General features: G+C 44.4%; 1 protein-coding gene across 2 annotated transcripts in view; it reads right to left on the bottom strand.

Moving 5' to 3' along the window:
* LOC126188040 (laminin subunit gamma-1-like) overlaps positions 1 to 27868 on the bottom strand; it is a 330648-nt gene that overhangs the window by 192317 nt on the left and 110463 nt on the right. For both annotated transcript variants that reach the window (XR_007537820.1, XM_049929467.1), the window contains exon 3: positions 13048 to 13236. Coding sequence is in view for 1 of the 2 variants with exons in the window: in XM_049929467.1 (XP_049785424.1) it covers positions 13048 to 13236 (189 nt within the window). In the remaining variant the exon portion in view is untranslated. The remainder of the gene's footprint in view (positions 1 to 13047; positions 13237 to 27868) is intronic.

Genomic DNA, 27868 nt, shown 5'->3' with positions numbered 1-27868 from the left:
AACCAAGTCATCAACTTAATTTAGTATACATATGACCAAATAAATATTCACATACACTACCCTTCACATTTTTTTTGTCTCAAACGTTTCGCCTCATAATTAAATTGTGACCTAGTTTTTCGGGTGGTTTCCCTCAATTGCGAAATGACTGTCGAAACTGGAAACCCATCCCAAATGTTCGCATCTGGGATTCCTTCTGCCCCACTACCAGTTCGCCTGGTGTTTGCCTGAAAAGTCCCTTGAATCGTCAGTAGGTCATTACTCGAACAGCCCGTTCTTCCTGTAGGGGTTGGGAATGAACAACAATTAAAAACAAAGAGAGAGGACATGCATCGGCCAAATAGAGTCTGGTCAGGGGGCCAGCGATCCAGTCAATGGCATTCATTGCGAGTGAGTCGGCTGCTGTGCAGAACACGACGACCAACTGTTGCTTTCAATTACACTCACTTCGAGAAAGTGAAGAAATTGACAACATGATATCAATGGCAAACAAGAAGACTAGGATGAATTTACAAAGAACTTTAGTGTACTGAACATTTAGGTGTTTCTGTGACAAGTAATTAAGTCCTTTTTAAATAAAAATATGTTTTAAGATTTTTTACTTATGTCACGTCCATGAGGGCCATTTTATTTGGAATCTGTGGAAGGTACATTAGCGTATTTGTTTTTGTTTGTAAATATTTCTTATAGTATGTTATCTCGTTTTTCTGATAAGTTCTACATGCTGGAGCAGTGGTCGTCAAACTGCAGCCCGCGGCTCAAATCAATTGTTCTTGCGGCCCGCGTTTCTAAGTCATATTTTATAATAATATTCTTCTAGCAGTTAACTGCAGATCCAAAAACGTCAAGTAACCTTAAGAGCTACTTAACAGTGCACTTTTCTTGCTCCGTAACAAACAAAAATACTTAGGGAGAAAATAATATTTTCGAAGATGCTTAATTTTAATTGAGGTCGGTAAATTCGGCAGTGCGCAAAGTGAAGTTGGCTGCTTATGTCACGTACAGAGTGGTGTGTAGCGCGTCCACTGCGTGGTTAATAGAAGTGAGAAGTGGAATATTTTATCGTGTGTAGTCCTGTGCTGACAACTCACCATTGTGCGCAACTAGCACCGATCAGCTGCTATCTCACTGACAACAATGGCAATGTATGCACATCAAAACTAGTCTGACCACTTTCCGGCAGGCAGAAGCACTGTTCAAGGCAAGAAATATGCGTATCTTCGCCACTTTCTCGTCCTGGCCACTTTACCACATCTTCCACACAGTGGACGCGCTACACACCACTCTGTACGTGACATAAGCAGCCAACTTCACTTTGCGCACTGCCGAATTTACCGACCTCAATTAAAATTAAGCATCTTCGAAAATATTATTTTCTCCCTAAGTATTTTTGTGGATTTGTGAATGCGCATTATAGAGACGGTCATTTACAACTTGGTGTATGTTTGTAGAGAGTAATATGAAATCAAATTAAGGCTATTGTAATACAATGCAATGACTACATGGAAAATGGGATTCAAAATATTTAGTAAACATTTGTGAACGTGTCTCATATTGCAGTTACCGTCGATAACAAATTAATAGTAAGATCAGTAGGGGAAGATGTGGTAAAGTGGCCAGGACGAGAAAGTGGCGAAGATACGCATATTTCTTGCCTTGAACAGTGCTGCTGCCTGCCGGAAAGTGGTCAGACTAGTTTTGATGTGCATACATTGCCATTGTTGTCAGTGAGATAGACAGAGGAAGCTCGTTGCGTTGTTTTTTTAGTAAAAACTCTTATGTAAGAAGAGACGTCATTTATATTACTATATTACTCTTGTTACCCCATTTGTATGGAGAGTAATAACTTTTTGCAATATCAATGTTTAAACAACGTCTTTCGGCCTGTAATTGTAGTTCCTTGTTATTTATTTCGTTTCGATAGTTTCTTCTATGGATCACTAGTGCCCACATGGCGTCCGGTCGGGAGAAGTGGCCACACTACTCGTCGGGAAAAGTGGCCAAGGCGTTCGCCCAGTAAGATTAAGTTACTTCCAAAAACCAGGCATAATACGACAGATAAAAGCTATCATCCGCCGTTCTATCCGTTAGTGTCAGCTTTGAATTAATCATGTTATGTTATTTAAGATCGCCTCTGTTCTATGAGGCCTGATACAGAATCCCGGTTACAAATGGTCTGCTGCAGACGCTTGGTATTGTTTCAGAGAGTAGGGCGTGAAGATGCGCAGAAACTGTAGCGTAAATCAGAAAAACAAACATGGGATGCGGTCGCGATGGCATTGGTCGCAGTACCCGCTTAGGTATGGAAAACTTGTCAATATGTAAGCCTTCATAAAAGCGCATGTTGTTTCTTCTTCACTGAAAAATATTTTGTGTGATACCTTATAATATGCAGATTCAAAATATGTTAGTGGTAAGCTTCTATTAACAGTCATGGTACGGTGAAAACTGGATTTCTCTTTGAGGAGCGTGGCCACTTTACACTCACCCTCCTAAGTGAAGCGGCCCGAGGTGTCACTCTACGGTATCAGTATTGTCTCTTAAGCAAAACAGTTTGACGACCACTGTCCTGGAGGATCCCCTGACTACCGATCTATTGGAACGAAAAGGACACCTGATCTAATCTATGATCTTGGCGATGACTGCTTCTTCAGTTATATTCACATGTCTCGTGAACAATTCGATCCGTTATACGAACTCATTTAACCTAAAATCTTGACTGACTCTAGTCGTGCAGCGCGAGTCGTTACGTGAAAATATAGAAAGGGGAAAAATAAACAGACATCCGAAAATTTTATTAATTGGTCCTCTAGATACATGGGCGCCTATACCGATTGGCAAGGTGTGGCACACCCCCCTCTGTCACGGAAAACAATACACTGTGTGATCTTAAATTGTTTTTGCAGGAACACTGCTTTTACACTATAAGTGAATTCCTTAGTACAAAACGATTGTAAATAACTTATATGTTTAACTACATGTAACAACAAACTGTATAAATATATGAATGTACGCAACTGACAACATCCATACATTTTAAAATGTCCACGGAAAATAAATAAATAAAAAAGGTCTAGCCTCCCCCTCCCCTCCACCTTTACAAACTATCGTACAACAGAAGTGATTTCTGGCGTTCCCAAAGTAGTGTTATGGGCCCTCTACTGTTCCTTATGTATATAAATGATTTAGGAGACGATCTGAGCAGCCGAATTAGGTTGTTTATAGATGGTGCTGTCGTTTATCGTCTAGTGAAGTCATCAGAAGATCAAAACAAATTGCAGATATTGGTATGGTGCGAAAATTGCCAACTGACCCTAAATAATGAAAAGTGTGAGGTCAGCCACATGAGTGCTAAAAGGAGTCCGTTAAACTTCGGTTAGGCGATTTATCAGTCACATCTAAAGGCCGTAAACTCAAAAAAAAAAAAAAAAAAAAAATGGTTCAAGTGGCTCTGAGCACTATGAGACAACATCTGAGGTCATCAGTCCCCTAGAACTTAGAACTATTTAAACCTAACTAACCTACACATCCATGCCCGAAGCAGGATTCGAACCTGCGACCGTAGCAGTCGCGCGGTTCCGGAGTGAAGCGCCTACAACCGCTCGGCCACCGCGGCCGGTCCGTAAATTCAATTAAATACCTAGGAATTACAGTTACGAACAATTTAAATTGAAAAGAACACGGAAAAATTGATAGAGAAGGGAAACCAAAGACAGCGTTTTATTCGCAGAACATTAATAAAATGTAACAGGACTGCCTGTACTGCGCTTGTCCATCCTCTTTTGGAGTACTGTTGCGCGGTCTTGGATCCTCACTGGATAGGATTAACGGAGTATATCGAGAAAGTTCACAAAAGGGGATCACGTTTTGTATTATCGCTATATAGGGGAGGGAATGTCACTAACATGATGCAGGATTTGGGGTGGGCATCGTTAAAACAAAGGCGTTTTTCGTTGCGGCGGAATCTTCTCATGAAATTGCAATCACCAACTTTCTCCCCCGAATGCGAAAATATTTTGTTGACGCCGACCTACAGAGGGAGAAAAGATCATTATAATAAAATAAGGTAAATCAGAATTCGCACGGAAAGATAAAGGTGTTCGTTTTTTCCGCACGCTGTTCGGGATTGGAATACTAGAGAATTATTGTGAAGCTTGTTCGATGAACCCTCCGCCAGGCACTTTAAGCGTGATTTGCGATGTATCCATGCAAATGTAGATCGTATGGGCGCCCTTACTCGAGAACAATATTTTATAATTATTATGTACAGCACCTGATAGGAATAATTATGCTACAGAATTGTTGGATAGTTCGTGCATGCATTTTATTACGTCGGTTGAACTATATTTTATACAGCTATATTAGCGTGGTGGTACAGTTTATAAAAGTTTTCATTTGCTACGGGGTGGTCAGAAACAGTTTTAAAAGTTTTAAGTTAGGTAATCAGGTCATGTTGTTGTTGTGGTCTTCAGTCCTGAGAGCGCAAATTCAAGCAGCCTGCCAGCGACAGTGGCGACAAACGTGTTCTTCGTTTGGTTACCTCAAACCGAGCAAACGTATCTTTTCCTCACCTAGCTTAAATTTATCACTTCCGAAAAAGGCACGTTTTAACTGGTAATGAACAAGTGGTAACTCAGGAGCCACAGATGTTTGTGCATTACCGCATTTTAAAACCGTGCAAGTGTTTTAATTTGTGCACGCAACATTGACTAACGTCAGTGCTAATTAAATCAGATACGGCGCAACGTATCGAATTTTTTTCTTAACAATTATTTCTCAGCAAAAACTACTCTGCAACACCCTTACAAGCTTTCCAGACAGTTTCTGACACACTGTATATAAATATATGGAATAAATTAATAATTGTTTGACATAGACTTGCACCTGTTTCCTCCCTCGTTACTGTTCTTTCCCAAACATTTTTGTATTCGACAGGATGCGTATCGTACAAAAATATGTTTCCATGCATCCAGTCTAACAACCGTGGACAAGAACGGTCTAGCGCGGGAGCCAGTCTTCAGTTTGATCGGGACGATGGATTCCATAGTAGGGGGTCTTTTATTTTACAGGTTTGATTTTTTTCTTTGTGTTACTTCACATCTGGTTTCATCACACGAAAAACGAGATGTAATTGGGGCTCATCAGCAAAGGGAAAGCGGTGCCTTAGATCCTTAGGTTTTCCGTGATTTCCCTAAATCGCTCCAGGCAAATGCCGGGAAGGTTCCTTTGAAAGGGCACGGCCGACTTCCTTCCCTAATCCGATGAGACCGATGACCTCGCTGTCTGGTCTCCTTCCCCAAACAACCCAACCCCTTAGATCCCTATATTTGGCACAAAAACGAAAAATCACTTTAAAATTTCACTTCTATTTTTGTCATGTATATTACTGCAGAGGAGAACTTGATTAACCCTAACTTCATTAATTTAATTATTAATATCTCTGTGTTAACTTCAGTAACACAGTCTGTAACACTTACGCACAAATTTGTGATGTAAATGTGATGATAAAATCATATTTTCTGTTAAAATCCTGATTCTTTGATGAAGTTTCTTTTTATTCACTGAAAACTTATTACAGCATTCTGGTACAGCCTGAATCATATTCTCCTTCCGTTTCTCGTTTTTTTCTGTTCTGTAGCTCTCCGTGAGCACGACAAGAAGAAGAACGTTTACAATTTTCAGTTTATTTACTAGGTGTAGATTGTTGACGAAACTTTCATTTTAATGCCACTTCAAAGGTTTCGTCGTAAGGAATTCATCACTCAGGTTAAATCAGGTAAAAAGTGTCTTGTTTTATTTGAAATAAATGATTCAGTTCAACTACAGACAATTTCTGGGATTTGATTTCTACTTGAACCCTTTTATTACTTCGTCTGATGATTATGTCTTACGATTCAGTGCACTCAACATTTCAACTGTTATTTCAACAAATAAATTAGAATCGAAGACTGCAGAGGTGACGGAGTCAGGAGATAGGGACCATAAAAGTTTTTTTTTCATTCAGTTTTTTTGAAGCTACACTAGAACTACTACGAAAGTAAACCCGATATTTAATAAATTTTGAAGGAATGGTGAAAATAAAATACGATGATGTGGCTGCAGAAGGGGCACAGACCACTTTTCACGGACAATGTATCACAAATTCCATTCTATTCTTGTGGTGATAATTCAAATTCATCACGGAGGACCACCATTTTCAAGCAATAATTAGTTTCCTTCATTCATCTTGCTTGATAGAATACAGAAAAATATCCCGCAAGATCATACTTCGCCAAGGATGATTGCAATTAGAGCTGATAACCTCGCAGTCGAAGCCTGCAAACTCCAAATTCACGATTACAGTTAACTTCAAAAAATTGGCATATTTTTGTAATTGCCTCCATGTTTGATACTAAACTTCTAATTTTAATATGCAATTTCTTGGCGCCTGCGTCGGAGTTAATGCTTTTTTCCTCAACAAATCGTCATTACTCGCGCAACTGATTTAACACGTTGACACGCAGCTACAGGAAACACCGCAAATTGTAAAAGAAAACCGTAGAAATTTGTACTTCCAGTTATTTCATGGGACTATTGCGCGAGCAAATAAACTATCTCCTGGAAACGAACTGAAACGATTTGCTTGCCACGACTGCTGCCTTCCATTGAAAGGGAGAGATGAATGGGGTCGTACGGGTGGGTTTGCTCGAAATAGACCGCAACCCGGTAGCCATCCCCTTCTTAGTCGTTGGCAGTGGCAGTGTTGACATACATTTTTATGTTGATACCACTGTGCTTTATCAGTTCTATCGAAGGGCAATACACAATTGACAAAACTGCTAATCGCGACTGCTACAGTTGCAGGTTCGAATCCTGCCTCGGGCATGGATGTGTGTGATGTCCTTAGGTTAGTTAGGTTTAAGTAGTTCTAAGTTCTAGGGGACTGATGACCACAGATGTTAAGTCCCGTAGTGCTCAGAGCCATTTGAACCAAAACTGCTAATTGGCGTGCATGTCACTGTTGGGAAAAGTGTAAAGTTCCAGTTGGCTCATCAACAAAATCATTGCAAGGGCAACAAAAATATTGATTTAAAATGCATTTCTGAAAATCGACGTTCAAACGCATACAACTTCTGCTAGACAAACTCGTCGTTTGAACATTCTTGTGGCCACTCGACTTAATTACGACAGAGTAGGTCTTATTATTCCTTATTTAGACTTTATGATTATATCATCTAAATAAGATTTACAGAAAACTACGAGACGACTTTAAAAACAGTTTCTGTCATCCTATCGTTTCAAAAAGATAAAAAAGCTGTTTTCATGGAAGTTATGGAGGAAGTGTCTGTTTTATAGCAATGAAAATCTTAAAGCGAAAAGCAAGTCTAGGTTACTTTTAGAAGAAACAACGACTTTGATAAAGTTAGTGACGTCCTTTCTCATAATACAGTTTTTCTTTCAGGTTAGAGGGCCATGGTGAAAAATCATCTAGTCGCTGACAGAGTTCGAATCGTGTCTCATTGTGGGTCGCCATTTGGCTGGCTGATCTAATAGTGAACGTCCACATTCATGGGGCATTCAGACGTGACAGTGGCCCGATGCAAGAGTGCAGGGACGTGAGGGTAGGCCTTCCGGTGGACCACGTCTGACTACCACAATGGAGGATCGCTGTATTGTGCACCAGGCATATCATAACCCTCTCACATCCGTACTGCCATCCGAGAACTGGTAATGGATTCTCTGCAGCATTCTGTGTCACCCCGCGTCACTGGTCGGAGACTAGCAGCAGCTGCACTAGGGAATTATAGTCTGATGCACTGGCTGTCTTAAACACCACAACCCAAAATTAATGCCTGCAACTGAGATGATGTGACCAGGAAGAATTGACTGCTTATGAGTGGCGTCGTATAGTGTTCAGCGATGACTTGCGGTTTTGCGCTACCCCTGATGACTATCGTTGGCGAGAATGGCAGTGACCTGGGGAGAGATCTCATTCTTCCAACGTTTTGCAGAGGCACAGGGGTACTACTCTGGACGTCATGTTGTGGGGTGCCATCGGCTATGACTTCAGGTTACAGTTGGTAATGTTTGAGGGAAATGTAATGGCACAGTCATACACCATGGACATCCTGCGCTCTGCATATTTCGGCCATTACACTTACGTGTATGTTTTGCAAACCAGATACGGACCGCGCGTCACTTAACAGGTTGATTGTTAAAGGGTTGCCCAGAAAGTAATGCACCGCACTTTTTTCTCAGTCGAAAGCAATGCTACGAATGCGAAATGTTACGTATGTATTATTTGAAGTCTCCTGAGCGGGCGCGCCAGGTTTCCAACACTTTCGACAGGTAGCGTAGCTGCAGGACACTTTCAAAATAGCGTCTGTAGGTGACTTACGTTACAAGCAACGTGCCGTCATTGAATTGCTCAGTGCAGAGAAAGAAAAATTGTGGGGGATGTTCACAAACGCTTGTGCAAAGTCTATGGAGCATCTGCTGTCGACAAAATACAATTAGTCGCTGGGCACGAAGGGCGAGGTCATTAGAAGACGGTTCGGCGGAACTCCACGATTTGCAGCAGTCGGGGAGACCATCCACGGCTGTCACACCTGACATGTTGCAGCGAGCTTCCACTTATTTAAGCAATTAAAGGATCCCTTTCGTGGAAGACATTTTAAGGACGATGAGGTGAGTCACGCAGTAAAGCACTGGCTCCGTCATCAGGACAAGGATTGATGCCCACAGGGCACACATGCCCTCTTTTCGTGCTGGAGCAAGGCCTTAGAATGGGATGGAGATTACGTGGAAAAATAGGGTGTGTAGATAAAACACCATTCTTTCGTGTGTGTAGTTCTCATTATGTTCAATAAAGAATTGTCAAAGAAAAAATGTGGTGCATTACTTTCTGGGCAACTCTCTTATGTAGAAGAGACAAGGTTGTGCCAAGCCGCGAGCAGTCGCCACAGCGTCCGGGGTCACCAGCTTTGCCTCCACATGAGTCGCACCGAGAAATATGGCACAGCGATAAGCACACTGGATACGCATTCGAGAGGACGACGGTTCAAACCCGCGTCCAGCCATCCTGATTTATGTTTTCCATGATTTCCCTAAATCTCTTCAGGCAAATGCGGGGATGGTTCGTTTGAAAGGGTACGGCCAACTTCTTTTCCCATCCTTCCCTAATCCGATGGGACCGATTACCTCGCTGTTTGGTCCCCTCCGCCGGCCGGGGTGGCCGAACGGTTCTAGGTGCTACAGTCTGGAAGCGCGCGACCGCTATGGTCGCAGGTTCGAATCCTGCCTCGGGCATGGATGTGTGTGATGTCCTTAGGTTAGTTAGGTTTAAGTAGTTCTAAGTTCTAGGGGACATGCCCTCAGAAGTTAAGTCCCATAGTGCTCAGAGCCATTTTTTGGTCCCCTCCCCCAAATCAGCCTACCAACCAACATGAGTAGCAGCACAGAGTGCTACAGTCGCTGCTCAAGTGATGCCGTGCACGTATCTTTCTGGAGGCGCTTACTTACGTCGGCGTTTCGCCCAAGTTGCCAGTTACGTCCCAAGCTTCGAGCAACCAACAGCTGCCTCAGGTCCCCCTACAAGTCTCTGCTACGGACCTTATCTGCTGCAGTTGCTCCTGTTGCAGGTCGAGTTGCCGTCCTCGTCCTGGGCGACGTCTGACGCTGCACTTCCTCCAGCCGCTCAGAAGGTATCCTTCACAGTATTCGTTGTGACTGCCCAGAAGCTCATTGCCTCGTGGGACCGTCTCGTTCGATACTTTTTCTGCTCACTACTTGGCTACATACGAGGTCCAAGCCTCATAGGACTGTGTCGTCATTAACATTACCTGCTCCTGAGGACATCGCTGTTGTCAAGTTGTGTAGACATTATTCTCAGAAGCTGTACTTACACTGCTGGCCATTAAAATTGCTATACCACGAAGATGGCGCGCTACAGACGCGAAATTTAACCGACAGGAAGAAGATGCTGTGATATGCAAATGATTAGCTTTTCAGAGCATTCACACAAGGTTGGCGCCGGTGGCGACACCTACAACGTGCTCACACGAGGAAAGTTTCCAACCGATTTCTCATACACAAACAGCAGGTGACCGGCGTTGCCTGGTGAAACGTTGTTCTGATGCCTCGTGTAAGGAGGAGAAATGTGTACCATAATGTTTCCGATTTTGATAAAGGTCGGATTGTAGCCTATCGCGATTGCGGTTTATCGTATCGCGACATTGCTGCTCGCGTTGGTCGAGATCCGATGACTGTTTGCAGAATATGGAATCGGTGGGTTCAGGAGGGTAATACGGAACGCCGTGCTGGATCCCAACGGCCTCGTATCACTAGCAGTCGAGATGACAGGCATCTTATCCGCATGGCTGTAACGGATCGTGCAGCCACGTCTCGGTCAATGAGTCAACAGATGGGGACGTTTGCAAAACGACAACCATCTGCACGAACAGTTCGACGACGTTTGCAGCAGCATGGACTATCAGCACGGTGACGATGGTTGCGGTTACCCTTGACGCTGCATCACAGACAGAAGCGCCTACGATGGTGTACTCAACGACGAACCTGGGTGCACGAATGGCAAAACTATCATTTTTTCGGATGAATCCAGGTTCTGTTTACAGCATCACGGTGGTCGCATCCGTGTTTGGCGACACCGCGGTGTACGCACATTGGAAGCGTCTATTCGTCATCGCCATACTGGCGTATCACTCGGCGTGATGGTATGGGGTGCCATTGGTTAGATGTCTCGGTCACCTCTTGTTCGCATCGACGGCACTTTGAACAGTGGACGTTACATTTCAGATGTGTTACGACACGTGGCTCTACCCTTCATTCGATCCCTGCGAAACCCTACATTTCAGCAATATAATGCACGACCGCATGTTACAGGTCCTATACGGGCCTTTCTGGATACAGAAAATGTTCGACTGCTGCCCTGGCCAGCACATTCTCCACATCTCTCACCAACTGAAAACGTCTGGTCAGAGGTGGCCGAGCAACTGGCTCGTCACAATACGCCAGTCACTACTCTTGATGAACTGTGGTACGGTGTTGAAGCTGCATGGGCAGCTGTAACTGTACACGCCATCCAAGCTCTGTTTGACCCAGTGCCCAGGCGTATCAAGGCTGTTATTACGGCCAGAGGTGGTTGTTCTGGGTACTGATTTCTCAGGATCTGTGCACCCAAATTGCGTGAAAATGTAATCACATGTCAGTTCTAGTATAATATATATGTCCAATGAATACCCGTTTATCATCTGCATTTCTTCTTGGTGTAGCAATTTTAATGGCCAGTAGTGTACTTTCATCCCTATAATGAACAGTTGTGATTTCAAACAGAGCGTTTCAGAACGTGCAGCTACACCACAGAGCAAATGACAGAACAATGTATTACTTCTCATGCGACAGTATATAATTCCGTATTTCAGCAAGACAATGCTCAACTACACATGACATGAGTCTCTGTGAAGTGTCTGCGTGCTCTTGTGCTATTCGCCTGGCCAGCAAAATCCCAAGATCTGTCCCCAATAGGACATGTGTGATACCAGCTCTAATGCCAACTCTGATCCACTGACTGTATCCAGGATATGTAGGACAGCTGTGGGCCAGCTTGCCGTAGGAATGGATACAACGACTTTGTCACATCCTCTCCAACTGAATCAGAGTTTGCATCCAGGTCAGAGGGGGAGCAACGTCATACTGATAAGTGGCCTAAAACTGCAGAATTCTTTGTAAATTCGACTCGATGTTGCAACTACCTAAAGAAGATCAAATACTTTCTCAACACACGAAGTTTCATTTTGTTTCCTCCTCCCCTTCTGGGCGCTGGGCAGTGTACACTGGGGTGACAAAAGTCATGCAAGATGGCGAAGTATCGCGTACACAAGGTATCAAACGGCAGTGCACTGGCGGAGCTCTCATTTGTACTCAGATGATTCATGTGAAAATCTGTCCGAAGTGATTATAGCGGCACGACGGGAATTAACAGACGTTGAACGCGGAACGGTAGTTGGAGCTAGACATGTGAGACATTCCATTTTGGAAATCGTTATAGAGTTCAATATTTAGAGATTCACAGTGTCAAGAGTGAGATGAGAATATCAGATTTCAGGCGTTACCTCTCACCAAGGCAATGCGAGAAATAACCATAGAAATCAACGCGGGACGTACTCCAAACGTTTCCATCAGGACAGTGCGGTGAGATTTGGCGTTAATAGGCTATGACACCAGACGACCGATGCGAGTGTCTTTGTTAACAGCACGACACCACCTGCAGCGCCTCTCTTGAGCTCGTGACCATATCGGTTGGACCCTAGACGACTGGAAAACCGTGGCCTGGTCAAATGAGTCCCGATTTCAGTTGGTAAGAGCTAATGGTAGGGTTCGAGTGTGTTTACATGGAATGGACTGGGTCCTCTGGTCTAACTGAACCGATCATTGACTGGAAATGGTTATGCTCGTCTACTTGGAGACCACCTGCACCTATTCATGATCTTCATGTTCCAAAATAACAATGAATTTTTATGGATGACTGTGCGCCATGTCTCCAGGCCACAATTGTTCGCGACTGGTTTGAAAAACATTCTTGACAATTCGAGCAAATGATTTGGCCAGCCAAATTGCTCGACACGAATTCCATGGAACGTTTATGGGACATAATTGTGTGGTCAGTTCGTGCACAAAATCCAGCACCGACAACACTTTCGGAATTATGGACGACGATAGAGGCAACATGGCTGAATATTTCTGCAGGGGCCTTTCAATGACTTGTTGAGTCCACGTCACGTCGAGCTACTGCTCCAAACCAGGCAGGAGGTGGTCCGACACGAGGTTGGGAGATATGCGATGAGTCTTGTCACCTCAATTTACGTTCCCACTTTTTGTATCACAGATGGTATCTCACGACGGTACTTTCATCTTTCGGCAGAGTGCTAAGTGAACTGACGTGGAGCAGATGTGTGGACTCACCGTCATTCCACTGGGACGTCAGCTTCCGTTCTGTTCTGTTGACGTCCGCTTTGAACCGGTCGCAGTACGAGGTCACCTCAGACTCACCTAGCGGGTGGCAGAGGCACGGCCTGCAGGCGGCGCGCGGTCCCGGGGCCCAGAAGCCGTGCCGGCAGCGCTCGCAGGCGGGACCCTCGCGGTCGCCCTGGCAGTCGAGGCAGTGCGCCGCCCTGCCCGTGGCGCGCTCCAGCGCCGCGTCGAAGAAGCACCGCCGCGAGAAACCGTTGCACTCGCAGCCTGCGGACATACACAGTGGCGGTACAGTTTAACAGCTCTGCTACAACGACATATTACACTGCTTGACAACTGCTGAGAAGCTGAGACTTCTTTCGACAGCAGTAGTCATCGGTAAAGAGGGACGACATGAAACAAAGTTCATACATAACACAGACTGATTGGTCTATTTATAACGAAAATGGTACAGATTTCACCACATGGGAACGCAGGATAACAGTGTGTGATTTGCAGGGGGGGGGGGGGATGGGGGAGATTTCCCTCCCTCTGCGTCAGACCATCCCCTCCTCTGGTTTTAGTTTATGCATCCCAAACTGGGATGTTTATTTCCCACGCACTGGAGCAAATTTTACATATAATTTAAATTTGTGGAGCCGAACACTGAAAGTTTTTAGTAAGTCTTACTATTAATACTACAGGGTTATTACAAATGATTGAAGCGATTTCACAGCTCTACAATAACTTTATTATTTGAGATATTTTAAAAATGCTTTGCACACACGTACAATAACTCAAAAAGTTTTTTTAGGCATTCACAAATGTTCGATATGTGCCCCTTTAGTGATTCGGCAGACATCAAGCCGATAATCAAGTTCCTCCCACACTCGGCGCAGCATGTCCCCATCAGTGAGTTCGAAAGCATCGTTAATGCGAGCTCGCAGTTCTGGCACGTTTCTTGGTAGAGGAGGTTTAAACACTGAATCTTTCACATAACCCTACAGAAAGAAATCGCATGGGGTTAAGTCGGGAGAGCGTGGAGGCCATGACATGAATTGCTGATCATGATCTCCACCACGACCGATCCATCGGTTTTCCAATCTCTTGTTTAAGAAATGCCGAACATCATGATGGAAGTGCGGTGGAGCACCATCCTGTTGAAAGATGAAGTCGGCGCTGTCGGTCTCCAGTTGTGGCATGAGCCAATTTTCCGCGGGCTACGCGTGAAACTTGCCCGCACGCGTTCAACCGTTTCTTCGCTCACTGCAGGCCGACCCGTTGATTTCCCTTACAGAGGCATCCAGAAGCTTTAAACTGCGCATACCATCGCCGAATGGAGTTAGCAGTTGGTGGATCTTCGTTGAACTTCGTCCTGAAGTGTCGTTGCACTGTTATGACTGACTGATGTGAGTGCATTTCAAGCACGACATACGCTTTCTCGGCTCCTGTCGCCATTTTGTCTCACTGCACTCTCGAGCGCTCTGACGGCAGAAACCTGAAGTGCGGCTTCAGCCGAACGAAACTTTTTCTACGTATCTTTAGTGTGTCGTGACCATATGTCAATGAATGGAGCTACAGTGAATTTATGAAATCGCTTCAATCATTTGTAATAGCCCTGTATTAATATGTTTCAGTTTTCTATCATCATAATAAGTGCAGCTTTTCACAAATGTACCTCTACTTTTTGAATTCCCCTCGTATACCTGTATGTAGATGATTTTGTAAATAAGCTTTACCTATAATCTACTTTTTAAAGATATAACAAGGGATGGCTTTTCTGATGGTGCATAGACGTGAATAGTGAGTTTCGGCATTAACATCTATTTATAAATAGCTGTTTAACCATGCGTAACACCACGGTCCAAGCTAGTAACATATATAAGTCTACTAGCCCCCTAAGACATCCCCCCCCCCCCCCCCCACTGGTAAAAACACAAATCGCACCCTGAGGATAACAGACATAAATAACGCACAGTGATCAGTACCTGCATGCTAAGAGTTACACTATGTGATCAAAAGTGTCCAGACACCCCGAAAACATACGTTTTTCATATCAGGTCCATTGTGCTGCCACCTACTGCCATGTACTCCGTATCAGCGACCTCAGTAGTCATTAGACATCGTGAGAGACCAGAATTGGGGCGCTCCGTGGAACTCACGGACTTCGAACGTGGTCAGGTGATGTGGGTGTCAGTTGTGTTACGTCTGTACGCGAGATTTCCACACTCCTAAACATCCCTAGGTCCACTGTTTCCGATGTGATAGTGAAGTGGAAACGTGAAGGGACACATACAGCACGAAAGCGTGCAGGCTGACCTCGACTGACAGATACCGCCGACAGTTGAAGAGGGTCGTAATGTGTAACAGGCAGACATCTATCCAGCCCATCACCCAGAAATTCCAAACTGCATCAGGATCCACTGCAAATATTATGACAGTTAGGTGGGAGGTGAGAAAACTTGGATTTCATGGTCGAGCGGCTGCTCATGAGCCGTACATCACGCCGGTAAATGCCAAACGACGCCTCATTTGGTGTAAGGAGCGTAAACATTGGACGATTGAACAGTGGAAAAAGTTGTGTGGAGTGACGAATCACGGTACATAATGTAGCGATGCGATGGCAGTCAGTGGGTATGGCGAATCCTCGGTGAACGTCATGAGAGAGAGAGAGAGAGACGTGATGGGGTTGGGAGAAGACAAGGATCTACCAGCTCAATAGCAGGTTGCTGTCTTCCTGGAAGGTTTTCCAAACTCTGTAATCTATACGACTACATGTGTCAACCACCTGCACACAGATAGCTGTCTAGTTCGATCAGACAACGTGTTCCCAGCCCTTCAAGATCCTCTGGTAGGGTCTTCTTGGTCACTGCAATCAGGATGTTTCATGAACAGAAGTGGGGAAGTGTTACTTGCGTGCAATTCTGCTCCGAAATTCCTTCCACTGTTCTTCCCTCTGAAGTGTTCTTTTGGAAACATGTTAAACGTTGGTGTTAAGGAGTCTACCATTGCTAGCTATCGCATAATACAATACGTGGCGACTTACCTGTGTAATCCGCTGCATTCTTTACAGGATGATCATTGGTATGAACAAAATGTTTTTCTTTTTTGTGTGGTCGGATCGTAAATTGCATCTAACAATGAGAGAAAATTAAGAGCCAGAGACGGCAAACAGTAAATCCTAACGACATAATGATAAAATATTATGAGTACAATGTTGTGGAGACCACTGCTGTGACTAAGGACTTGCGTCCAATTACCAGCGTTTGCAGGGCACAACAGAAACAAGGCCTGGAAGAGATTCAATCTGTTTTCGATAGGTCTTCACGTAACTGGCGGCTTTATTTAAGTCTCTGACCTCCTCAGGTAAGAAGGATTGCTGTATATTGAACAGAATTATCTCAATGAATCTCAGAGCTTGCTACGGCAATCGAAATTTTCTGCCTACCCATAATAATAATAATAATAATAATTCTTTACTTTTTACCTATGATTTTGTCGTTTTTACCTTCCTTAGCGTACTGCGGTTATTTTCATAGTTGTTGCGTCTATTTTACTTTCTTCAGTAGTCAATACAATTTAGTGATTTACGTTAATAGAGTATAATCTGGACTAGCTAGATTGTGGTATAAGAAACACCACTTTGCATCCATTTCATCAATAGTTTACAGTATAGTATGATATGTCCAAGGTTTTTTTCTACTACCTCTACAGATAAAAGAGAAAAATATCATTTTTATCAGAAGAATAAATAAGAAAATGGAAAGTTTTACGTTACGCATTATCACAAGGGAGTTTCAAATGATTGGATCTGATCCTTAACCGAAGCTTATCCGCTCCCAATGGTGAACGAACGGGGCTGTAGTGGAAGATACAAAATAAATGTTTTATGTAACATTCTGTCTATATTTACTAGTCTTTGTTAGATAATACGAAATAAAAATATTTAAAGATGAAATAATGTGCACTATCTGATCAACAGTATCCGGACACCCCTCTGTAAGGCGAAATTGAGCACGAAATGTCACGAGAGGCGGGCCCGCCGTTACAAAAGGAGTTCGGAGCATTGTGTTGTCCGTAGAGAGGCAGTGAAAGCAGAATAGGAGAGCTCAAAGACTTCAAACACGAATTATTCATTGGATGTAGTATGAGTAACAAATCCATGAACATCATTTAAAACCTTCCAGAGCTGCCCAAACCGACTGTTGGTGATGTGAATGTAAAGTCGAAATGCATAGGAACAACCACTGCTGAACTAGGACCAGGTAGATCTCATTTACTGACGGATAGGAACCATCGAGCACTGCGGAGGCTGTCTGTTAAAATCATATGAAATCAGTTGGAGGAGTTCCAGTGTACTACAAGCGGTTCAGGTAGCACAATGACTGTGCGTGGGAAGTTAAGAGTGTTGTACAACTGCCGAACAGCTCCTCATAAGCAACACATTATTGTAGTCAGTGCCTAATGGCACTTAAGGTGGTGTAAAGAGCGACGTCACTGGTCAGTGAATAACTAGAAACGTGTGATTTGGAGTGATGAATCAAGCTATACCCTGTGGCAATCGGGTGGAAGGGTTTGGGTTTGGCGAATGCTTGGAGAACGCTACCTGTCATCATGTGTAGTGCCAACAGTGAAGTGTGGAGGAGGAGGCGTTATGCTATGGGAGTCGCTTTCGTGGTTAGGGTGTCGTCCCCTTGTTGCGCCTAAGAAAACGGCTAAATGTAGAGGGATATGAACACATTTTACAGCCCTTTATACTACGTACAGTACGGGAGCACTTCGCAGACGATGATTGATTGACTTAACATGACAATGTTCCCTCAAAGCAGCATCTCTGGGACAATGTTTCATGGAGAATAACATTCCTGAAATGGACTGGCCTATTCAGAGTCCCGACATGAACCCAATGGCACACCTCTGGGATGAGATAGAACGTCGACTTCACTCCAGACCCCAGTGTCCAATGTCACTACCATCTCTGGTTCCAGCTCTTCAGGAAGAATGTCCGCCATTCCTCCAAAGACATTCAGGCATCTCATTCAAAGTACCCACAATAGAGTTCAAGCCGTGATGAAGGCCAAGTGTGGACACACGTCGTATTAACGAGCCAGATGTTTTTAATCACACGGTATCATATTGGGCTGGTATCAAGGATGTCGGACGCCTGTAATCGTTACAGACAGCAATAGCAGGGCTGTGCATCATTGAGACAGGATTCCTCAACCTATTGTCCAGTCCTACAGTCAACAGTTCGGCGGTGAGTTCGTCTTCCCCAACTGCGACATAGTCGCGTATACAAACAGTGATCCAATACTGTCAAATGTTTTTTATTCCAGTCTTTGATCACAATATGAATTCTTTAGACGATGACCGGTTTCAGTCCGTAATGACCTCCCTCAGCTCTTTTTTACACCATTTCCTAAAGTGATAAGGCCATAATGGCATTCTCAAAACATAGGTATAAGTATAATCAGCACAGCATCGCCACATGCATCTAAAATAAGGTGTCTTCCAACACGATAACGCACGAGCACACCGCGCTTCCCATCAACCGAATATAATGACCACCGTTATCTGCGTAGGACAAGCTGGGACTTGCAGTTCACCGTCACATGAAACGTCCTCTCCCACTGGAACATCTCAGGACGGAAAGTGGAACAGACGCGACCAGTAATTCCTGGACTGCCTTGTGGACAGCTTGTCAAGAAGGATTTAAGTGTGTTACAACACACACTGTTGCAAAATGGAATCATATTTTATTATATCCAGCAGCAGACATAGACTCCACTGTTGTGTAAAGATGTGCACTTTCGATAAAAACTATCTTTATTTTATTTACTTTTATTTTATTTCACAGTAAAATTACTTTTTATAGTTTCATAAGGCTTATACTTTCATGTCTTCCTCCCACTGAAGCGAAACCCACTCACATTCGCCCATATGAAGATGGCGCAAAAAATTGTTGGGCATTTTCCGCATTTGACGATATGGCTACAAAAGTAAATACTTTTCCATGAAAGCTATCGTTAGTGGTGGAGAAGCATGAACAGTTTTGTTATTACTACTAGATACAAGTCTAATCAACCGACAGTTGTGCCGCCCGTAACATCATTATCTGCGAACGCGAAATGAGATTAAGCAGAACAGCCTTAATTGCCTCCCAATTATGCTACCAGCAATACACCAACTTATAATTTGTTGCCTATTAGCCAGGCGCAACGAACAGCTGTGCAGACAATTTTGTGTCATTCTTCAACGGAATTAGCTTAAGAAGTTGTACATGATAATATGACATGAACTAGGTCAGCTTCGTTATTTTCGTTCTGATCCCTACCAAAACAAACTGCTCATTAGTTGTCAAGTGCCAAACGACTGAACCATTGGTTTCAGGTCCGAGCCGAGGTAAGTCTTAGAATTTTCATGTGTCACCCATCACTTGTTGCATCTCTGTCAGTGTTTGTTAGTGTGAAAAAAGCCGAGTAGCTACGTGGTTTGAAGTCGAAGTTAAAACCTAGGTCCTCCTATCACTGGATGGGCAAGTCAGTTCAAAGTCGAGACAAAACAGCATCATTGCTCACAAAAACCTACGGATTGAGACGGCTTTACCTTAGTGATAGTTTATCTACGTAAAAACAGATCACTAATATCTCAAATCAGTCGAAACTTATTTGAGGTGAAATAATTCAGATAGACGCTTCCTACATAATGTGTGATAATACTTCCTTAAAGTACGTTCTGCACTGCTATTGACGAGGATGATAAGTTGAGTTCTGTCAGCAAGAAGGCTTCAGTCAAAGCGTATATGGGGCATGCTATTTGTTAACTGCGTATGTTGTATACTTGGTGGTAGCGTGAAATCGCATCAAATGTTTTTCGGGAGAAATATCGCATCAACTTGCGCTCAACTTTCTTCCTTTGGAATCTCGTTAAAATTGCGAGCCCGGTTTTATACGATCCGTAATTGCCGAATCGGTATTGCTTCTTGCGGAGGAGTTCCTCAGTGTACTGAGCAACAAAACTGTTCGTCATAGCAAGCACAAATCGTATTGTAGAACCTTACGAGCAATATTCCGCAGTTAACAGCAAACACACCATACAGCGCGGTAGAGATGGGCCCAACAACATGCCGAATGGGCCGCTGAGGATTGGCATCACGTTCTCTTTACCGATGAGAAGATGTAGAATGTCTTGTGTAGAAAATAACCAAGCTCCCTTTCATCAATGGAGGTGATATATGATCGCTAAAGGCTTCGATTAAACGTCAACCTGTGGCCGGATGCTCGTAGAATAACCATTAGGGGGCAACGCTAATCAATATGTGTCACCGGGGCGAACTTAATGCGTACGCTGACTGGCATTAATGAGTTCATAACTTAAGAATAAACTGTGAAACTAGAGCCTAAATACTGGATACCTCATTAACCACTGACGTACAAAGGAGAAATATTGTTCAGCAAATCAGTGTATTAAAGATTCGTACTTAATTATCATTATTTTTTGTATCCCTTTCTAACAAGTTCTCGCAGAGCACCTGCATACGTTTAATTATATTACCCTGTTAGCGCAGATCATACAACCGCCCGCGTAAAGTGCTTTTTCCACAATGTACGAGCCTAGATTGGTAATTCTGGTTGAAAAGTAATACACTGTAGTTCTTGAGGCTTTCACTGCAGATTTGTTGGGTAAAACGACTCTGGGCCCTGTCGCCGATTCGCATTCTGTAAACTGCACAAGATCTCTTTCAAGCAGCTGCTCGACATCATCTACTGTGTACTTGGAATTTTTACGGAAGCTAAAGCGGGCTAAAACTTAAACCAGAATTGCCGAGCGGAGATTTGATTGCTAGAACGTTTCGTAGCTTCAGAACACAATTGAGGGTCGAAAAGCAGTCACACGCTAAAACACCATGATAAATAGTTCCTTAGTAATTTTCTCAAAAATCCACGAAATGTTTTTTTACATCTATTTGGCTATGGGAAAACAAAGCAACAGACTTAGATAAGTGTTATTACTTATAATTCTGAATTTTTACCCCCCCCCCCCACACACACACACACACACACAGAGAGAGAGAGAGAGAGAGAGAGAGACATACACAACAGGTGGGTGCACTGGACATCTTTGCAAACACACCATACAGCGCGGTAGAGATGGGCCCAACAACATGCCGAATGGGCCGCTCAGGATTGGCATCACGTTCTCTTCACCGATGAGCGTCGCATATGCGTTCAACTAGATAATCGTCGCAGGCGGGTTTGGAGGCAACGCCTTAGGCACGCTGTTCAGCAAGTGCAGCAAGGTGGAGGTTACCTGCTGCTTTGGGGTGGCATTACATGGGGCCGAAGTACGCCGCTGATGGTCATGGAAGGCGCCGTAACGGCTGTACGATACGTAAATGCCATTCTCCGCCCGATAGTACAACCTTATCGCCAGCATTCGTCTTCATGGACAATGATTCGCGCTCCCATCGAACACATCTTGTGAATGACTTCATTCAGGATAACGACACCACTCGACTAGAGTGACCAGCATGTTCTCCAGACATGAACCCTATCGAACATGCGTGGGATGGATTGAAAAGGGCTGTTTATGGACGACGTGACCCACCGATTACTCTGAGGGACCTACGCCGAATCGCCGTTGAGGAGTGGGACAATCTGGACCAACATATCTGGCCTTGATTAACTTGTGGATAGTATGCCACGACGAATAAAGGCATGCATCAATGCAAGAGGACGTGCTACTGGGTATTAGAGGTACCGGCGTGTACAGCAATCTGGACCACCACTTCTAAAGGTCGCACTGTATGGTGGTACAACATGCAATGTGTGGTTTTCATGATCGATAAAAAAGGCGGAAATGATTTTTATGTTGATTCCTATTTTCTGTATATGTTCCGGAACTTTCCAATAACAATTTGTTCTTGAAAGGGGAAAGCTCGACAGACTTTCTTGTGAGACATGACACAAAAAACATTGACCTTCGGAGAATCTCACTCGTGTTCAACAATGTTATGCGGGTTTTCTGTTCCCCAAATCCTACAATTGGCCTGTTTACTTTCCCATTTGTATGAAACGTTGCCTCGTCCAAAAATATTATCGAATTCACATAACCATCATCTTCGATCTGCTATGCAAAGAAACTAAAATCGCTGTTCTTTGTCTTTAGGATATAACTTACGCTCTAACTGCAGTCTGTACGGTTTCGTGTTTAATTTCTTACGCAAAACACGCCATGTCGTTGGTGACATTTCCACCTTAAGTGAAACTCTGCAGAGAGATTTTGCCGAACTCCTTGCGAAAGCTTCTTTCACTCTTTCAATGTAATTTTCATTCACACCTGGCCGACCACTTCTCTACTTGTCACACAAACACCCAGGATTAACGAACTTAACATACAGACTATAGACTGTGAGAAATTTGTTAACGTCGAGTATTGATTTAAGTGTCAGGAAGTCGTTACTCAAAGTATTTGTATGGAGTATAGCCATGTATGGAAGTGAAACGTGGATGATAAATACACTCCTGGAAATTGAAATAAGAACACCGTGAATTCATTGTCCCAGGAAGGGGAAACTTTATTGACACATTCCTGGGGTCAGATACATCACATGATCAGACTGACAGAACCACAGGCACATAGACACAGGTAACAGAGCATGCACAATGTCGGCACTAGTACAGTGTATATCCACCTTTCGCAGCAATGCAGGCTGCTATTCTCCCATGGAGACGATCGTAGAGATGCTGGATGTAGTCCTGTGGAACGGCTTGCCATGCCATTTCCACCTGGCGCCTCAGTTGGACCAGCGTTCGTGCTGGACTTGCAGACCGCGTGAGACGACGCTTCATCCAGTCCCAAACATGCTCAATGGGGGACAGATCCGGAGATCTTGCTGGCCAGGGTAGTTGACTTACACCTTCTAGAGCACGTTGGGTGGCACGGGATACATGCGGACGTGCATTGTCCTGTTGGAACAGCAAGTTCCCTTGCCGGTCTAGGAATGGTAGAACGATGGGTTCGATGACGGTTTGGATGTACCGTGCACTATTCAGTGTCCCCTCAACGATCACCAGTGGTGTACGGCCAGTGTAAGAGATCGCTCCCCACACCATAATGCCGGGTGTTGGCCCTGTGTGCCTCGATCGTATGCAGTCCTGATTGTGGCGCTCACCTGCACGGCGCCAAACACGCATACGACCATCATTGGCACCAAGGCAGAAGCGACTCTCATCGCTGAAGACGACACGTCTCCATTCGTCCCTCCATTCACGCCTGTCGCGACACCACTGGAGGCGGGCTGCACGATGTTGGGGCGTGAGCGGAAGACGGCCTAACGGTGTGCGGGACCGTAGCCCAGCTTCATGGAGACGGTTGCGAATGGTCCTCGCCGATACCCCAGGAGCAACAGTGTCCCTAATTTTCTGGGAAGTGGCGGTGCGGTCCCCTACGGCACTGCGTAGGATCCTACGGTCTTGGCGTGCATCCGTGCGTCGCTGCGGTCCGGTCCCAGGTCGACGGGCACGTGCACCTTCCGCCGACCACTGGCGACAACATCGATGTACTGTGGAGACCTCACGCCCCACGTGTTGAGCAATTCGGCGGTACGTCCACCCGGCCTCCCGCATGCCCACTATACGCCCTCGCTCAAAGTCCGTCAACTGCACATACGGTTCACGTCCACGCTGTCGCGGCATGCTACCAGTGTTAAAGACTGCGATGGAGCTCCGTATGCCACGGCAAACTGGCTGACACTCACGGCGGCGGTGCACAAATGCTGCGCAGCTAGCGCCATTCGACGGCCAACACCGCGGTTCCTGGTGTGTCCGCTGTGCCGTGCGTGTGATCATTGCTTGTACAGCCCTCTCGCAGTGTCCGGAGCAAGTATGGTGGGTCTGACACACCGGTGTCAATGTGTTCTTTTTTCCATTTCCAGGAGTGTAGTTTAGACCAGAAGAGAATAGAAGCTTTCGAAATGTGGTGCTACAGAAGAATGCTGAAGATTAGATGGCTAGATCACATAACTAACGAGGAGGTATTGAATAGAACTGGGGAGAAGAGGAGTTTATGGCACAACTTGACTAGAAGAAGGGATCGGCATCAAGGGATCACCAATTTAGAACTGGAGGGCAGCGTGGAGGGTAAAAATCGTAGAGGGAGACCAAGAGATGAATACACTAAGCAGATTCAGAAGGATGTAAGCTGCAGTAGGTACTGGGAGGTGAAGAAGCTTGCACAGGATAGAGTACCATGGAGAGCTGCATCAAACTAGTCTCAGGACTGAAGACCACAACAACAACAACGACAAGCTTGTACGCCTCTATAAATCGACGGTGTTGTCGGAGAAGTCCTTACATCACAAATCAAACCTATGTACGCATTTTTTAAATTTACTGATTGTCAGCGATAATTTTTCACCGCCGAAAATGTCTATCAAGTATGAAATCAATGTCCACCACAACATATTAGAATAGAACAAATACATATAAAGGTCGCTGCATAATAATAATTTCGGAGTGCTGTAACGCCTGTTTCAGATGTTTCAATTTGTGCGACTTCGGTGATTTTCGTATCCCTAACCTACCCCAGCTATACTAACGGGGAAAGGGGACCTACATTTTCAGATGAAATCCGAACCGCGCGTTATTCCTGGTGAACAACCATGGTGTTGCGAGATGAAGGCAGACCGAAAGAATCCGCCCGATAGGGATTCGACAGTGCAAGTTCTCGGTATCCAGGCAGGCTACTTACTGCTAGACCACCAGGGACGACAGCTCTCTGTATCAGCAAAAGTAACTACGCGTAACGTCTGTGTACACTTACATATTATTATTACGTACTTCTCTGTGTCGAACGAATTCGTAGCAATCTAGTAGGGGTACATGATTAAAAAAGTAATGTTTGCCGGTGGACCCTGCATGACTGTTACGTGGCAGTATGTGATTCATTCCCTGTATTCATAAAGATAATGAGGTTCGTGTAATTCATTTGCTACATTTGGCAAAGAGCTTACGTTACATCTACATCTACATCTACATCTACATCTACATTTATACTCCGCAAACCACCCAACGGTGTGTGGCGGAGGGCACTTTACGTGCCACTGTCATTACCTCCCTTCCCTGTTCCAGTCGCGTATGGTTCGCGGGAAGAACGACTGTCTGAAAGCCTCTGTGCGCGTTCTAATCTCTCTAATTTTACATTCGTGATCTCCTCGGGAGGTATAAGTAGGGGGAAGCAATATATTCGATACCTCATCCAGAAACGCACCCTCTCGAAACCTGGCGAGCAAGCTACACCGAGATGCAGAGCGCCTCTCTTGCAGAGTCTGCCACTTGAGTTTGTTAAACATCTCCGTAACGCTATCACGGTTACCAAATAACCCTGTGACGAAACGCGCCGCTCTTCTTTGAATCTTCTCTATCTCCTCCGTCAACCCGATCTGGTACGGATCCCACACTGATGAGCAATACTCAAGTATAGGTCGAACGAGTGTTTTGTAAGCCACCTCCTTTGTTGATGGACTACATTTTCTAAGGACTCTCCCAATGAATCTCAACCTGGTACCCGCCTTACCAACAATTAATTTTATATGATCATTCCACTTCAAAACGTTCCGCACGCATACTCCCAGATATTTTACAGAAGTAACTGCTACCAGTGTTTGTTCCGCTATCATATAATCATACAATAAAGGATCCTTCTTTCTATGTATTCGCAATACATTACATTTGTCTATGTTAAGGGTCAGTTGCCACTCCCTGCACCAAGTGCCTATCCGCTGCAGATCTTCCTGCATTTCGCTACAATTTTCTAATGCTGCAACTTCTCTGTATACTACAGCATCATCCGCGAAAAGCAGCATGGAACTTCCGACACTATCTACTAGGTCATTTATATATATTGTGAAAAGCAATGGTCCCATAACACTCCCCTGTGGCACGCCAGAGGTTACTTTAACGTCTGTAGACGTCTCTCCGTTGATAACAACATGCTGTGTTCTGTTTGCTAAAAACTCTTCAATCCAGCCACACAGCTGGTCTGATATTCCGTAGGCTCTTACTTTGTTAATCAGGCGACAGTGCGGAACTGTATCGAACGCCTTCCGGAAGTCAAGGAAAATAGCATCTACCTGTGAGCCTGTATCTAATATTTTCTGGGTCTCATGAACAAATAAAGCGAGTTGGGTCTCACACGATCGCTGTTTCCGGAATCCATGTTGATTCCTACATAGTAGATTATGAGTTTCCAAAAACGACATGATATTCGAGCAAAAAACATGTTCTAAAATTCTACAACAGATCGACGTCAGAGATATAGGTCTATAGTTTTGTGCATCTGCTCGACGACCCTTCTTGAAGACTGGGACTACCTGTGCTCTTTTCCAATCATTTGGAACCTTCCGTTCCTCTAGAGACTTGCGGTACACGGCTGTTAGAAGGGGGGCAAGTTATTTCGCGTACTCTGTGTAGAATCGAATTGGTATCCCGTCAGGTCCAGTGGACTTTCCTCTGTTGAGTGATTCCAGTTGCTTTTCTATTCCTTGGACACTTATTTCGATGTCAGCCATTTTTTCGTTTGTGCGAGGATTTAGAGAAGGAACCGCAGTGCGGTCTTCCTCTGTGAAACAGCTTTGGAAAAAGGTGTTTAGTATTTCAGCTTTACGCTTGTCATCCTCTGTTTCAATGCCATCATCATCCCGGAGTGTCTGGACATGCTGTTTCGAGCCACTTACACATTTAACGTAAGACCAGAACTTCCTAGGATTTTCTGTCAAGTCGGTACCTAGTATTTTACTTTCGAATTCACTGAACGCTTCACGCATAGCCCTCCTTACGCTAACTTTGACATCGTTTAGCTTCTGTTTGTCTGAGAGGTTTTGGCTGCGTTTAAACTTGCAGTGAAGCTCTCTTTGCTTTCGCAGTAGTTTCCTAACTTTGTTGTTGTACCACGGTGGGTTTTTCCCGTCCCTCACAGTTTTACTCGGCACGTACCTGTCTAAAACGCATTTTACGATTGCCTTGAACTTTTTCCATAAACACTCAACATTGTCAGTGTCGGAACAGAAATTTTCGTTTTGATCTGTTAGGTAGTCTGAAATCTGCCTTCTATTACTCTTGCTAAACAGATAAACCTTCCTCCCTTTTTTTATATTCCTATTAACTTCCATATTCAAGGATGCTGCAACGGCCTTATGATCACTGATTCCCTGTTCTGCACTTACAGAGTCGAAAAGTTCGGGTCTGTTTGTTATCAGTAGGTCCAAGATGTTATCTCCACGAGTCGGTTCTCTGTTTAATTGCTCGAGGTAATTTTCGGATGGTGCACTCAGTATAATGTCACTCGATGCTCTGTCCCTACCACCCGTCCTAAACATCTGAGTGTCCCAGTCTATATCTGGTAAATTGAAATCTCCACCTAAGACTATAACATGCTGAGAAAATTTATGTGAAATGTATTCCAAATTTTCTCTCAGTTGTTCTGCCACTAATGCTGCTGAGTCGGGGGGTCGGTAAAAGGAGCCAATTATTAACCTAGCTCGGTTGTTGAGTGTAACCTCCACCCATAATAATTCACAGGAACTATCCACTTCTACTTCACTACAGGATAAACTACTACTAACAGCGACGAACACTCCACCACCGGTTGCATGCAATCTATCCTTTCTAAACACCGTCTGTACCTTTGTAAAAATTTCGGCAGAATTTATCTCTGGCTTCAGCCAGCTTTCTGTACCTATAACGATTTCAGCTTCGGTGCTTTCTATCAGCGCTTGAAGTTCCGGTACTTTACCAACGCAGCTTCGACAGTTTGCAATTACAATACCGATTGCTGCTTGGTCCCCGCATGTCCTGACTTTGCCCCGCACCCGTTGAGGCTGTTGCCCTTTCTGTACTTGCCCGAGGCCATCTAACCTAAA

This window comes from Schistocerca cancellata, chromosome 5 (genome assembly GCF_023864275.1).
Source record: "Schistocerca cancellata isolate TAMUIC-IGC-003103 chromosome 5, iqSchCanc2.1, whole genome shotgun sequence".
Taxonomy (NCBI): Eukaryota; Metazoa; Arthropoda; class Insecta; order Orthoptera; family Acrididae; genus Schistocerca; species Schistocerca cancellata.
This window is presented reverse-complemented; position numbering and strand designations above follow the sequence as displayed.